A 16542-nucleotide genomic window follows, 5' to 3' on the forward strand; every position below is an offset into this window, starting at 1 on the left:
TATTGCATGGGACACTATTTTCTCTTCCTAATTTTTATTTCTCACTCCTGTATAATAACAAAGAGTGTTTTATGGAATATGGGATTACTGGGGGTTTATTCTTTAATTCTGTATTTATGTTTGGAGTGGATTTTGGGTGTTGGAACACTATTTGTTACGCAGTGTCATTTATAGGAATTTAGAAAATTGTGTTTTTGGAACATATGGTGTTCTCTGGATAATGGTTTGAACAAAGTTTTTTACACTTGGTGTTTTTATCATTGTAATTTTTTGTAACAATTTGAGAATTTATGTATATATAGAACAGGTTGTGCAATACTATTCTTTTATGTTGACATCCCACCAGCCTTGAGAAAGTCCTGGAATGGGACGAAACATGTGTCGGCTGAAGTCTACATCTATTTGCTGAAAATATACAAAGATTGAAATATCTGCAATTGCAACCTTCGTTGAATGAGATTCTATGTGAATTTGTTTTTTTTAATTGTCCATAATTATGTAAATGTATGAAATTATATAAAGCATGAATGTGAATATTTATAAATACGTTTGCTAATGGAATCAGAAAAGATAGTAAGTACGAAGACAATATACACCCATATATCTAGGTATTGATTTTTTTTTCATTCTCTTGTTAAATCTGTGTAGCTAATGTAATTACTCGTGTGATTATTACAAATGGTATGCTCCACTATTCCATTTTGTTTCACTACTGCTTTGCACTGGCAGACAAAAATGTTGATTTTTATGCAAACAGGTATGTTTATCATTTAATCTTATAATGGAAAATAGCCTTATTTCCATTGGAAAAAATGTATGTTCTATTTGTGAATTACACATCAATGCACCAAGCCCCTCTTTGAGGTACCAATAGCAACTAGTGCTGTGCCATCTCTTCCAATCAGGAAGCAATATAGTTGCTTATCAGCTAATTATCATCTAACTCTTTAGGCCATATTCCCTCTTACACACAGCCACTTCAGTCACAGAGTGCCACTGTGTGCATACTTGCCAACAGACCTGATTCAGGAAACAGACTCCCAAGTTTTTAAACCAAAAATTGCTTTATTTTAGCTGTCTCCCACCTAAAACTGTCTTTGCTTCGATGTACATCAATGAGAAAAATGAGGCCACGTGATTTTAAAAAAAAACAAAAAAACTCCCTCTTTCTAGTTTCCAAACTGTGGCATGCTTGTGTGTGTCACACTACATTGTCTCCCTTTATCTGGTCTCCCAGGGACGACCTGATACTGTACAGTGGAACTACAAGGCCCTGTCTCTTCCTCACACAGTGTAAAGTTCTTCACAATTCTATGTTCTCAAGGTTCTGGCCGCAAAACTATACTCTCCAAATGATTTCAAGACAACCTGTGGTGGAAAAATCCAGTTCACCAGCTACAATGTTAAAAAATGTGGGGAAAAAGCCAGTACACCATTTACAAAGGTCAATTTCCAGTATCGGACAGCACAGTCTTCGAGACTGGTGTTGTTTGGCACACCTCTCAAGCTTGCCATGAAAATGCATCGGTAGCTCATCCAGTGCAGGCTTTTTCTTTATATTTGAGGACTATTAGTCCTGAACTTTTTGTAACTATATAAATATGACTACAAACCCAAAATGCAAAGAAAAAACACCTAGGCTAGCTGTAGTACACATGGAACTGGGAAACTTGTGATCTCTGGATCGGGTGGTGCTATACAAACGTCCCAGGTCAAACAGGATTACTTTAGAAGCCACGGAGACGCCGGTTTGTTTCGGATACGAGCTTTTCATACGGGATATGGTTAATCTGATTGATATTTAACACAGTGTGTTAACGGATACATCTGGGTGGATTAAAAGACCCATTTACGTTGAATCTTGATGGTTGAATAAGCCCTGAAGAAGTCATTTGGGATGCAAAATTTCCCAAGACGAAACACGTGTTGGCTGGAATTGCATTTTTCTTTGGATTAGTGGCTGCTCAATGTGAAGATTCAATTAAATAAATCACTGGATTTACCGGACGGCTTTGGAATTTTATCTGATTGGAATGAACTAATATTTAATTTACTTTACACATATACTAATTTACAATTGTTATATAAGTGGGGTGCCTCATATTGTTTTTTCTCATTGTATGGGGTTTGTTCTAAACCTTTAAGGGTTGGGTGTTTCCCTTATGAGGGTGCCCCTTTCAGTAGTACATAAGGGCTAAACTTGTATCCTGAGCGCCTGATTTCCTCATCGATACACCCCATTAGTTGAATTTACTTTAGAAGCCATCCCAGAGTCTTTGGATGATCATCCAACTACATTAGAAGTCATTTTCACATCATCATACATCATCAAGCTCTTGAAGTCATCAGCAATGCTTAGAAACTTGTGCCCGATGATTTGAGAAGGACATGAAAATGAGTACCTGATGACTCCTCTAGAGGTGGTAGTTCCTGATGATTTGAGGATGACTTGAAAGTGAGTGATGACTTCAGAAGATGAGTTTGCTCTTGATGATTTGAGGATGATTTCAAAACTGGTAGCTGATTACTTCACAAGGATTGTTTGCATTCAAAAAGATGATAATGTTTACTAATGTTTGTGGATGATTTACTGATTATTTCAAGAGCAAGTTTGCCATTTTTATTTCAGTTTTGTTTTAAAATGTAACCGGCTGGGTGTTTTCTGGAGTATTTGCTGATTATTGTTCAATTACTTCATGTAATATCTATTGATCAGAATCTGATATACATCAGACAATGCTTTAATTAAGTCAGAGGTTAGTATGTTTACTGGCTTTTGTTACTTATAAATCATTCTTATTTATTATAATTGTTAAAATAAACAATTAAAATCTTAATAAGTTCAACATTTAATATTAATAAAGCAAATCAGGCTAGGCGCCACACAAAGCCCTCACCTAAAGGGCCATCAGCCCTTTTTCTTTTTGCTGAAGTCTCATCTTGTTTGGGGTCTATCTGGAGCCTAACACCTAGATGCCAATGGAATGGAGGAAAACAGCATAAATAATGGAAGCCCCCTTTTAACATCTGCTCTGAGCGCTCCACGGCGGGTGGGAGATCTTTCTCCTTCCTGGCGGCCAAGACCTGGAACTCCCTCCCCACCAGCCTCAGGACCACCCAGGACCACTCCGCTTTCCGGAGACTCCTAAAGACCTGGCTGTTCGAGCAGCGATAACCCCTCCTTTTTCCCCTAGCGCCTTGAGACCCGCACGGGTGAGTAGCGCGCTTTATAAATGTTAATGATTAATGATTAATGATTAACATGAATTTCACAAACTCTGCCCTTTCAGAAATTGTTTATAGCCAAAGAAAGAACTGATGGTGATGTCACGCATTAATAGCTCACTGTCTGATGTAGTTGTACTGTAGGACATGTAGTCTTGGTTTTCAAGTGGCAAATATTAAACCATAGGTACCAGCCAGCAAATGATAAAACAAGGACTGGCTAATGTTTTAACTGTGTTTCGGTAAAGCAGAGTAGGCAAGAAATGCACACAGATTTGTAATGGGGATTATTTGCATTGTGCAAGCATAAAACGAAAATAAGATAATGGTGACACCAATTCGCAGATATGTACAGGGGCATTTCTTTCTCGCAGTTTGGAGGTTCGTATCACACCATTCAAATATGCCTAATAAGAAAAAAAAAATGTTTGTGTGTTTTGAAGCAAAAGCTATCTCGGCTTTCTGAAATGTCCTGTTAAAGATTTATGTTTGTGTGGATTATGTAATTCTTGTTGCTCAGTTTATTTGCAGTGACTTTGTGGGCTTGCATATTAAATAGCTGACTTAGTAAAATGCACTGGGGAAATCATAAAACATGTATAAATAATTGCTTTTTCTTGTTTTAGTTTGCTTTTTTAAAACGCATTTCTCTACTTCATTTTTTTGGTGTGCTTCAGGGAAGGTACTTGGGAAAAGAATTGAGGAGTTTTGGTCTGAGCTGCCGACTCGAACCTGAGCCAGGTTCGAGTCCTGTCGCTGGCTCAGCATCCTGTGATTTTGGGCAAATCACATAATCTTCCCATGCATAAAATAGAAATGAATGTGACCTTGTGGATTGTAACTGGTGCTCATGTAAACAACTCCAATTCCTTCTGGTCGAGTTTGTTCTATGTGAAACGGTCTAAAAATATTTGTAGCTATATGGACAGTTACCATGTTTGTTCTGCTATCATAATTCTTGGCCTCTTTTTTTTCCCTCCAAAATATACTGTAAGCCATTTCACTCATCATTATGCCAGAAATATCAAATATAAAGGTTCCAAATTTTATCTAAAATGGGTAGGTGAATGTCTGAATTAATTATGGCAGAGTACAAACCCTAATTTGAATGTTTCATGAGGCTATTTGCAGCAGGCACATTAACCTACTGTGTTCATATTGTTAGAGTTTCTAATACTATTTGACATTAAACCTGTATCCTGTACTGTAATGGAGAGCATTTGGTCCAGCTGCAATGGCAGGTAACATTTTTAAAAAAACACAGTTTCCCCATTAAGGTAATCCAAGGAAAACCCTGGCAATGGTAGAGGATTGAAAGGAAAGGTGCCCCAATTGAGAATGGCTACAGTGTATATTTAGATTGCAGCGAGACGTACTCACAGTCCAAAACAATCCTTACATCCTCATTCCATTCAGTGCAACAAAGCCAGAGGCGCCCGCATCAACTTCACTCTCAAACCAGATGATACTGACCTAGCTTCCCTATTAGAACTTCTCCCAGCACCACAGCAAACATATGCCTATCCCTTACCAAAATTTTCATAACACTTGGGGAATTTGAAAATTTCAATTTATGCAAAATAATGTGAATTTCACAGTGCTAAAGTGTGGGCAATTCTGTTCTGTATGAGGCTGGTTCAAGCAGAAAATACATTGAAGGAGATATTTTCTCCACAAACCTGTCCCCTTGTCTACCTGTATCTCACAAGACTTTGATTCATGAGGTATGTCCTGTTGTGCAACTTTTGCATAAGTTGCAGTAAACTTTTACTTCACATACGTTTGTTCTCTAGAACCAGTTCATGTTTGTACAAGGGGGGTGCAACCATCAAGAGCCACTCACCAGGGGATCCAGCTGCTCAGCCCCTACCTGAAAAGACTTACTCAAATTTCTCTCAAAAACAGCTCCAAATACACCTTGGAAGAAGGGCATAGCTGAAACGCTTATGCCCATCCACAAAAACCCTGGCCAGGCTCCCCTTCCTCCAATACTGCATCCCAAAAGAAACATCCATCTGACCCACTGTTTTCACTCTTCTTCTCTCTCCCATTTCCTATCCCATCTCCAACTATATTCTCTGCCACCAGCTCTGTCTTTGGTTTTACCCTAAGCTTAGATAATATATAGAGGCACAACTAAATAAATATTCAAGGCCAAAGAAACCTGACAGAACCATCCAGACTCCCTGGCTGCCTCTATCTCTCAAACACTACTTAGTCTTTAAGCCTGTCTTTTCTTCTGGTAACTTTTGAAGGTGGTGGGATTGAAGGGTAGAGAGAGTAGAGGCTTCTAGATAGAAAGTTCTGATACCAAATATTGAGTTTAAATGGATGAATCAATAAAATATTTGTGGATGTTGATTCATACCGTCCCTCAGCTGCTAGCATTCTTATATACTTCATTCTTCCTGATGCTCCTATCAGAACATGTTGGCAAACGTTTACACAGGAGTGGAGTCACTCATGCTTTTCTATCCACACCTACATTTTTCACATAACAAGGACTCTCACCTCTGCAACATCCAGTTGCCCATGCACATCGATGGTCACATGCTCATGCTCTCTCATGCTTGCTGCTTCCCATGCTCTTCTGTTTGAAACTCTCCACTAGGCTGTGCCATTCACTCCCAGTTGCCTCTTCATGCAGTCTGCCCAGAGGACTCCCATCCACTTCTCCCAGGAGTACTGACCGAGGATCTGGAGCTGTCTATGTGAGGGAGAAGGAAAGCAGCCTGGAGCACCATTTGGCGTCTTGACAGCAGTAGAGGGTAAGTTAGAAAAACATTTGATGTTCTGTGAGTTCATGAGTGGGAAGTGTTGCGCCTATTGCCCACACTGGTGACAAGCTGACCCTCAAATAACAGCAGTATTCCTTGGCAACTAGGCATCCATTGCATGATGCCCAATCCTTGCATATGCAGACAGCACTGTGCTTTGACAAACATTCTAGATTCCCTGCAAAAAGAAATCCGCATTGGAGAGCATTTTTGACATGGCTACTGTGTATTTCTGGCACTAATTCACCAGTTTTTTCACTATTACACATGGTGCTTATAAATGTCAAATAGCCATCTAGAAATGAAACCTTTTTTCAAAGCATGTATATTTGATGTCATGTATAATAATGCTTCCTATTGTTATCTTCAGGTTGAGATGCAGCAGCTTGTGAAGGTTTTATTGGGATCTATTCATTTTCAAATGATTGTGTGCTGATGCGAGTATTGGACAAGGATCAACTGAAAATGTATGCGTCATTTGGTAAGATATTTAAGTTAACTTAATTACCCTTGTGATAACTAACATTCAGGTCAAAGCTGCAAATTGTTTGTGTAAAAACGTAATTGACATTAAACATTTGTTTTTAGTGATAAAACCTTTAGGTTTAAGTAGTCCCCTAGCAGGTCACGTTGTTGCAGGAGGGTTCTTTTAATGATTTGTATTGCCTTTCCACTCCTGCAGTCACTTCTACCCAAATAGGCAAGCCATACAGGACTTAAACCAGAAATCCTGGTGACAGCACACATTGCTTCCAGCTCTACTTTGGACTTTCATCTGTGGTATAAACACTTGCTTGTAGGCCGTCAATGTAGGAAGCTGGCCTGGTGTGTGTTGAGTACCTATGACATTATCACCTTCTACCAGGTATCCCCTATTAGTGAGGTGTAGTCAGTGTCGAGGAAGCCAGGGCTCTCTAGATGTAGCTGTGGGTGAGCAGCCAAGGCTTATCTAGGAGACATGCAAAGCTTATGCAATACCACTTATAGGGCCAGATGTACCAAATGATTTTACCCATTCTGTGTCTACGGGAAAAAGCTTTCGTACATATGGCCCTTCGTCACATAGCACTTACACACATGAAAGAACCACACAGTGTTACAAAAATAAAGGTACTTTATATTAGTGACACAAATACTAAATAGGCAATACTACAATAGGAGGTAAGTAAACACACTATTATATGTACAGTAGCAATCTGAAATTGCCAAAAACAGTGAAAAGCGATAGGCGATATTGAAGGCCCGTGGGAACCAAACCATATACTAAGAAAGTGTGCCCTTCAAAGCATACCAGTGGCTTGGGGAGGCTACTCCTCCCAAGCCATGTAACAACTATATCCAAAGGGAGAGGGTGTTGCCTCCCTCTCCCAAAGGAAATCCTTTGTTCTGCCTTCCTGGGCTTGAGCTGGTCAAGCAGCAGGAGAGCAGAAACCAGTCTGTAGGATGGCAGCAACGCGGGCTGCCTGAAAGAACCCTGCAAACTGTTAAGAGCAATGCTGGGGGTCCTCTAAAGAGCCCACTGAGTGCATGGAATCATATAACCAATACTGGCAACAGTATTGGGGTATGATTCCGACATGTTTGATACCAAACATGCCCAGGTTCAGAGTTACCATTATGTAGCTGGACATAGGTAGTGACCTGTGTCCAGTACATGCGTAAAATGCCGCCCCCGCATTCACGAAGTCCAGGAAAATGGAGCTGGAGTTTGTGGGGGCACCTCTGCTCAGGCAGGGGTGCCCTCTCACACAGGTACCTGAACCTTGCCTTCTGGGCTAGAAGGGCCTACCATAGGGGTGACTTATAGCGACATGGTGTAGTGACCTAAAGTGAAAGGGTGCATGCACCTTTTCATGCAGGCTGCAATGACAGGCCTGTAGACACATTTTACATAGGCTCGCATGGGTGGCATAATACATGCTGCAGCCCATGGGGAACCCCTGGTGCCCCAATGCCTTGGGTGCCTGGGTACCATTTACTAGGGACTTATAAGGGGGCACCAGTATGACAACTATGGGATGCTTGTGGTCCAAGCAACCAAATTTAAAGGGAGAGAGCAGTCACTGGGGTCCTAGTTAGCAGAATCCCAGTGCACACATTCAAAACATGCTGACAACAGGCAAAAAGTGGGGGTAACCATGTCAAAAAGAGGGTACTTTCCTACAGTCCTGTACTTGTCGCTATGGAAATCTCTTAACTCATTTTATTTTATTTTCAGATGGACATGCTGCAAGCATAGTTCAATGGAGCTCCCTCCAATATTCATCTGGAGGGCACTTGCTGCTTTCAACCTTTGTACATCTGTGATTTATCCTGTATGTTAGAGGGGCTATGTGTAAAGACACTATGGCCCTCATTACAACCCTGGCGGTCGGTGTTATAGCAGCGGTAATACCGCCAACAGGCCGGTGGTAAAAAAAAAAAAAATCAGGATTTGGACCATGGTGGTTACCCCCATCCAAAACCGCCCTATTAACACACCGACCGCCAGGGTGGTAACGGCTGCTGGGCTGGAGAATTCGGTCTCCAGCCTGGCGGCCATCACATTCCCGCCCTCGGGATTACGACCCAGCCTACCGCCATGGTTTTTCCATGGTTTCTGTACCGCCACGAAAACCATGGCGGTAGGCACTATCAGTGCCAGGGAATTCGTTCCCTGGCACTGATAGGGGCATCCCCCGCACCCCACCCCCTGCCCAGAGTCCTCCCCCACCATCCCCCACCCGCTCCTGCCCCCGCACATATACACACCGACACGTGCACCCATATACACACATGCACACACGCATACCCACCACCACCCATGCATGCACACATACATACCCACATCCCACAACATACACCAACAGACCTTGACACACACATGCATCAACAACACACACATTCACTCATTAATGCCTGCATCCACCACGACTCACACCCGCATGCACGCATCCCAAAACATACACCCCCCCATACACACAACACCCCCTCCCCCCTCTCCGGTCAGAGAACCCGACTTACCTGCTTTGTGGGGGTCCTCCAGCTGGAGAGGGTCCGCGGCGCTGCTGGCAGCAGCAGCGTCCGCCAGCAGAACACCGCCAGGCCGTATCATTGCTCATGATACGGTCGGCGGTATTCCGCCGGATTTCTGGTGGTATACCGCCGGCGGTCATAATACGCGTTGCCGGCTGGTAGCCACGGCAGCGGTATGTTGGCGGACGTCGCCGTGGCGGTAGGCGGTCATTACCGCCAATCTTGTAATGAGGGCCTATGTTGTCAAACTATGGTGTCAATGTATGGCAGAGATTGAAACCACAGATTCCCTTGTCTGTTGAGGAAAAACAATAGGATTTTCTATTGTTATGTTATATTAAAACTCTGGGACTGATATTCTGAATCTAACTTATCCCTTTGCTCCTACAGACCAGAAAGGGACACTTTCTTTCTCCACCTTCCATCTGAACAATGTCCTAATTTCACTTGTGCACCTTTGAAACAAGCACCATAAACAAAGCAAGGTTAAAAACATCTCTTAAGGCACCCTTTATGCTGGAGGGGGATCCAGTGATTTATGAAAGCAGCCAGTCTAAAAGAAAAGCTAAAGTAACTTGGTTGAAGAAAAGGTACTAACGTATGCTTTTATCTTTTTAGAATGTTTTGACATCTCCGTGCAAGCTGGCTACCTCTCAACAACTGACCTGCGAGAAGGAATCTTGCCATAATGATCTGCAATTGCAAAAGAGGACAAAATACTCTGAATCTGGAAGCACACAACAGAGTTGCTTATTTTGTTGATATTTTACAATTATTTTTGCTTACCTTTAATGTTATCTTGTACAGTGTCCTATTTCTCTTTGAGGCTTTGGCTAAATGAAAGCTAACAGTGGCAAGCCATTTCAGATTCATTTAATTTCATCCACTACATTGTTCGGTATATTGCCACAGGCCACCATATCAAAACTTAGAGTAATGTTGTTTAGCTCAAATGAAGATAATGCACAGTGAGTATGAGGTAATGTCATAAAGGCTGCTACTAAATGCATTTTGGCACTTTCCTCACAAATTCATTTTATATCACTCTCTGCCTTGTTTAAAGAAGAAACATGTTTTAAACCCCAACAGTTTTCTTTTTTACAGGGACATAGTGTTTCTCCCAAGATTTGCGTTTTTAAATTAGACTTGATGAATTCTGGATTGAAGAAATGTCATTCTGAGAATGTACTTGTGTCACAGATTCTAAAAGAAATTATTCAACCGTAAGTCACTATTTAAACAGTTAGGAGTGATCCACAAACATCCAGAGCATTTTATGGAATCATTCAGAAGTACTCCTCATTCATAATAACCTAGAGTACTCACTCAGTGGATACTCTTGGTTATTACGGATAGGGAGTACTTCTAAATAATTCCATGTGTTGATTAGGCGATGTACCATAGTGTGTTTTCCCCACTCTCCTTGTGTTTAATAACTGTAATCTCTGTTCATCCTGCAGTAGTCATGAACCCCTCTAAAAGTAATCCACACTCATTATAAAGCTGTTATAAAATAATTCTGGTGTAATCCACACTCATTCTGAAGATGTTAAGAAATCATCCATGAGTTATCCATAGTAATCCTGACATTGCCCTGAAATCATCCTTGAATAATCCACACTCATTCTGAAGTTGTCATAAAATCATTCTGGAGTAATCCACACTCATTCTGAAGATGTTAAGAAATCATCCATGAGTTATCCACAGTAATCGTGACATTGTCCTGAAATCATCCTGGAGTAATTCACACTCATCCTGAAGTTGTCAATTAGTATTCCTGGAGTAGTACAAGATTGTAAGGAAATGCCTCCTTGGCATGGTTACCCCCTGACTTTTTGCCTTTGCTGATGCTATGTTTTGAATTGAAAGTGTGCTGAGGCCTGCTAACCAGGCCCCAGCACCAGTGTTCTTTCCCTAACCTGTATCTTTGTATCCACAATTGGCACACCCTGGTATCCAGATAAGTCCCTTGTAAATGGTACCCTTGGTACCAAGGGCCCTGATGCCAAGGAAGGTCTCTAAGGGCTGCAGCATGTCTTATGCCACCCTGGAGAACCCTCACTCAGCACAGACACACTGCTTGCCAGCTTGTGTGTGCTGGTGAGAACAAAACGAGTAAGTCGACATGGCACTCCCCTCAGGGTGCCATGCCAGCCTCTCACTGCCTATGCAGGTATAGATAAGTCACCCCTCTAGCAGGCCTTACAGCCCTAAGGCAGGGTGCACTATACCATAGGTGAGGGCACCAGTGCATGAGCACTGTGCCCCTACAGTGTCTAAACAAAACCTTAGACATTGTAAGTGCAGGGTAGCCATAAGAGTATATGGTCTGGGAGTCTGTTTTACACGAACTCCACAGCACCATAATGGCTACACTGAAAACTGGGAAGTTTGGTATCAAACTTCTCAGCACAATAAATGCACACTGATGTCAGTGTACATTTTATTGTAAAATACACCCCAGAGGGCACCTTAGAGGTGCCCCCTGAAACCTTAACCGACTATCTGTGTAGGCTGACTGGTTCCAGCAGCCTGCCACAACCGAGACATGTTGCTGGCTCCATAGGGAGAGTGCCTTTGTCACTCTGAGGCCAGTAACAAAGCCTGTACTGGGTGGAGATGCTAACACCTCCCCCAGGCAGGAGCTGTCACACCTGGCGGTGAGCCTCAAAGGCTCACCCCTTTGTGCCAGCACCGCAGGACACTCCAGCTAGTGGAGTTGCCCGCCCCCCTCCGGCCACGGCCCCCACTTTTGGCGGCAAGGCCGGAGAAAATAATGAGAATAACAAGGAGGAGTCACTGGCCAGTCAGGACAGCCCCTAAGGTGTCCTGAGCTGAAGAGACTCTAACTTTTAGAAATCCTCCATCTTGCAGATGGAGGATTCCCCAATAGGATTAGGGATGTGACCCCCTCCCCTTGGGAGGAGGCACAGAGAGGGTGTACCTACCCTCAGGGCTAGTAGCCATTGGCTACTAACCCCCCAGACCTAAACACGCCCTTACATTTAGTATTTATGGGCTCCCCTGAACCTAAGAATTTAGATTCCTGAAACTACAAGAAGAAGAGGACTGCTGAGCTGAAAAACCCCTGCAGAGGAAGATCAGAAGACACCAACTGCTTTGGCCCCAGACTTACCGGCCTGTCTCCTGCCTTCCAAAGAAACCTGCTCCAGCGACGCTTTCCAAGGGACCAGCGACCTCTGAATCCTCTTAGGACTGCCCTGCTTCAAGAAAGACAAGAAACTCCAGAGGACAGCGGCACTGCTCCAAAAGAACTGCAACTTTGTTTCAAAGGAGCAGATTTAAAGACCCCTGCAACTCCCCGCAAGAAGCGTGAGACTTGCAACACTGCACCCGGCGACCCCGACTCGACTGGTGGAGAACCAACACCTCAGGGAGGACCCTCCGGCGACTCCAAGACCGTGAGTAACCAAAGTTGTCCCCCCTGAGTCCCCACAGCGACACCTGCAGAGGGAATCCCGAGGCTCCCCCTGACCGCGACTGCCTGAACCTAACGTCCCGACGGCTGGAAAAGACCCTGCACCCGCATCCCCCAGCACCTGAAGGAACGGAACTTCTGTGCAGGAGTGACCCCCAGGAGGCCCTCTCCCGTGCCCAGGTGGTGGCTACCCCGAGGAGCCCCCCCCTTGCCTGCCTGCAACGCTGAAGAGATCCCTTGATCTCTCATTGATTTCCATTGAAAACCCGACGCTTGTTTCTACACTGCACCCGGCCGCCCCAGTGCCGCTGAGGGTGTACTTTTTGTGTGGACTTGTGTCCCCCCCGGTGCCCTACAAAACCCCCCTGGTCTGCCCTCCGAAGACGCGGGTACTTACCTGCTGGCAGACCGGAACCGGGGCACCCCCTTCTCTCCATTGAAGCCTATGCGTTTTGGGCACCTCTTTGACCTCTGCACCTGACCGGCCCTGAGCTGCTGGTGTGGTAACTTTGGGGTTGCTCTGAACCCCCAATGGTGGGCTACCTTGGACCCAAACCTGAGACTTGTAAGTGATTTACTTACCTGACAAAACTAACAAAAACTTACCTCCCCCAGGAACTGTGAAAATTGCACTGTGTCCACTTTTAAAACAGCTTATTGTGTTTTATGTAAAAAGTATACATGCTAATGTAATGATTCAAAGTTCCTAAAGTACTTACCTGCAATACCTTTCAAATGAGATATTACATGTAGAAATTGAACCTGTGGTTCTTAAAATAAACTAAGAAAAGATATTTTTCTATAACAAAACCTATTGGCTGGATTTGTCTCTGAGTGTGTGTTCCTCATGTATTGCCTGTGTGTATGTACAACAAATGCTTAACACTACTCCTTTGATAAGCCTACTGCTCGACCACACTACCACAAAATAGAGCATTAGTATTATCTCTTTTTGCCACTATCTTACCTCTAAGGGGAACCCTTGGACTCTGTGCATACTATTCCTTACTTTGAAATAGTGCATACAGAGCCAACTTCCTACAAAGATCATCACGTATTTTCAATTGAAGTAATCAGGACACCATCCTGGAGTAGTTTTTGTGATGACTCTGGAGTCATCTCATTTAAATATTTCGCCCTATACACATTCTTCAGGATGGCTTGTGATGACTTCCTCAGATAATTACAGGAATAGCCCATCTGAAGTAATCTGATTACCCTAGAATGACTCTAGGACGATCTTCCTTTTTGACTTGGGGTAATATATTGTTTATGCATGGTTTAGGGACGGGCAGCTTTGCCAAGTACCACGCATCAGGGGTAAGGTTTGTTGCAGTCTAGTGCAGTGCCTGCATCACCGCACTAAAATGAAGAGCCGTAATGACACCAGGCATCTCAATCTCAAGAGTAAGTTAGATAGCTCTGCTCCATGCACTCAACCTCCGTTGTTTCTGCCCCATGTAGTCTCTTCCTGTGACTTACCTGACTCAATTTAGTATGCCCTCATCCTCTATACTACCCTTGCTCTCTGGCCCCATCCTGCTCTTGCTCAATGTCATTTTACGCCTTTGGTGGCCCTGTCCCTATATCTTTGCACACCTCGATCTGTGCCATCTCTTCTCTGCCTTTGTGCTGTATGTGCCTGTCACTCGGTCTTTGCTAGATACACACTCGTGTGTTACGCTGTTATCATACATGCTAATAGCTATTATACCAGATTCAGGCTGGGGGCTCCCGATATTTTAAAACCAAAAATTGCTTTATTTTGGCTGCCTCTCGTCTGAAATTGACTCTTCTTCAACAGAAGTCAATGGGGAAAAAGATTCTCCCGATTATTTTTTTAAACCTCCCACTTTTCCCATGTAAAATGTTTTATGCATTAAAGTGTCACAGATAATGTGGAAAATGTCACAAGCATGCTGAAAATATGAGAATGTGACATGGACATACTGAAAACGTGGCAAATCTGGGTGGAGAGTACATTCACGTCCTTGTCTTTTCAGTGCAACATAGGGTCATCGAAACGGGTATTCTGGACACCAAACACGTCCTCTAGCACAGATTTAAATAGCCATATGACCCGAGATTCGCACCATAAAATACTTGTTAAACCCCAGACCCTGTCAAACGATGATGCGAGAAGAACCTTCACATAAGCAAACAAGCCAAGTTTAGAGAAGACAATGGTCTACTGAGGAGGAGGGCGGGGTTCGTTTTCAACACAGCGGGGACAAAAATGTGACTTGTCCTACACGAGCCATTTGGTGCCACCATTTTGAAAATGAGTATTTTCAACATTTTTGAAAAGCAATCGGTTACTAAGTAAACAGCATGATAACTGTAACTCCACAAAACAAAACCAGGCAATCTGTATTCTCAAACAAACTTGTCAACGAACTACGTGGTCGTGTGAGACATTGTATTTGTACAATCACTATTTACTTGAAGACACCATAGAATGTTGGGTAACCAAATATATCTCCGAGCACAAAGAAAACGAGGGAGAAAGGCAACGGTGGGGTGACCAAAACGGAAAAAGAACTGCTGAAATTTCATTCAAACATTAGCTACATTTTCGCTCCCAAGATGGCCGCCAATTTAGCGACATCCGTCTGAAGCCTCGCGTAATAGTCCTCTTTTTATTGCCATGTCCGACTCTGCTCAACATGGCCACTCCGCCAGTTATGTTCCTTGAACTCACCTGTGCTTGTCTCTCCAGTCGGCTGCAAAGGCCAGTGCCCTGCAGTCTTTGCACAATCTGTGCAATGGTTACCGAAAGCGCAGTGTCCTGGTCCAGCATCTTCTCTTCTGAGATGGTGGGGCCAGTAGCCCCTTTATGTTATTTATTCCGCCGCAGTACGTGCGGGGAGTGCCCTCAAGCACCAGTTACCAGGCAACTGCGAATCTAAAACTGGCCGCTCCGACCAGGAACATCACCGCGTTTCCTACGTTCCTGCGTTCTCAAGGTTCCGCCCGCCAAATGTTAGTCTACCAAACGGTTTCAAGAAGTCACACGTTGGGAAAAATTATATTAATATGTCCGAACCAAACCGTATGGCGGTTGTCTAATAAACAATACTTAACTCAACATATAGACAGTTAACAACTAAAACGTTATAAAACAAGTGAGACAATTAACGTAACGGTGTAAAGCTTAGATAACAAATAATGAAAGTATAATTTTCTTATTCATACATAACAATTGACTTCCATTTATAGCACAATGCAGCTTTTTAACAATTGCAGTAGGTAAAATAGAATAGTTTAAACGTATAAAACGAAGAAAACCTTGATTACATAAATAGTGGGCAATCGAGGTGTGTTTGTTCAGTATCAAACTTTACATTTTCCTGATAAAAGCAATTCTTGTTCTGCTAACATACCTCATCAATGTAGTGTCGTGAGGACGCGTTATAGTGCAAACCCCTCCCAGAGGGCAGTGTAGTATCTTCTAGTGCCTCCTTGTTTCTTCTCACTTAAAATCTCCTGCAGTATTGTGGAACCCTATTAACTCACAAATGACCTCAGGGTTCTGTCTCAGTTGGTGAGTTATGTCATTGGCTGAGGTTGATTAAACACCTCCCTTACCTACAACTGGTGCCTTTTGAGTCTTACTAAAGAAAGCAGGTTCTTGTTTTCTCTGGCTGTCTTATGCACCATGGGCGTAGGAAGTGTGGGGGACGCAGGGGATGTATCCCCCCCCAGATTTTGGAGGGTGGGTGACAAAAAAAGTCCCCTCTCACTTCTATTGTTCAGAGGGCCATTAGCGCACAAAAGCGCTACTTATAAAAACCCTGTACCAACCATCCTCCAATCTGATGGTAACAGAATGAAGGTGAGTCCGGAGGCCCCCTGCGCCCTCTGCCCTTTTGTTTGTCCTGTTCACAGCTGTGGGCATTAAGGGTGCTCATAAGAACAAAGGGCAGGAGGAGGAGAAAATAGCTTTTGATGATTACTGTCTGAATCACCTGCTGGCGCCTTGAAGAGGAGCACTGCAGGACGCCTTCAAGAGGAACTGCAAGACAATGAGGAAGATCTAAAGAGGAAACAGTCCCACTCACCCTGATGCCTGCAGGCTAGAAAGGA

The 16542-nt window shown here is 43.4% G+C and overlaps 1 protein-coding gene across 1 annotated transcript in view; it reads right to left on the bottom strand.

The window, feature by feature from the left end:
* Positions 1-15372, bottom strand: part of TBC1D19 (TBC1 domain family member 19) — a 921320-nt gene extending 905948 nt beyond the window's left edge. Inside the window, exon 1 of the mRNA XM_069202139.1 lies at positions 15158-15372. Within this exon, the coding sequence (XP_069058240.1) occupies positions 15158-15256 (99 nt within the window). The 5' untranslated portion in view covers positions 15257-15372. The remainder of the gene's footprint in view (positions 1-15157) is intronic.
* Between the last annotated feature and the right edge of the window lie 1170 nt (positions 15373-16542).

Source organism: Pleurodeles waltl, chromosome 1_2 (assembly GCF_031143425.1).
Source record: "Pleurodeles waltl isolate 20211129_DDA chromosome 1_2, aPleWal1.hap1.20221129, whole genome shotgun sequence".
Taxonomy (NCBI): domain Eukaryota; kingdom Metazoa; phylum Chordata; class Amphibia; order Caudata; family Salamandridae; genus Pleurodeles; species Pleurodeles waltl.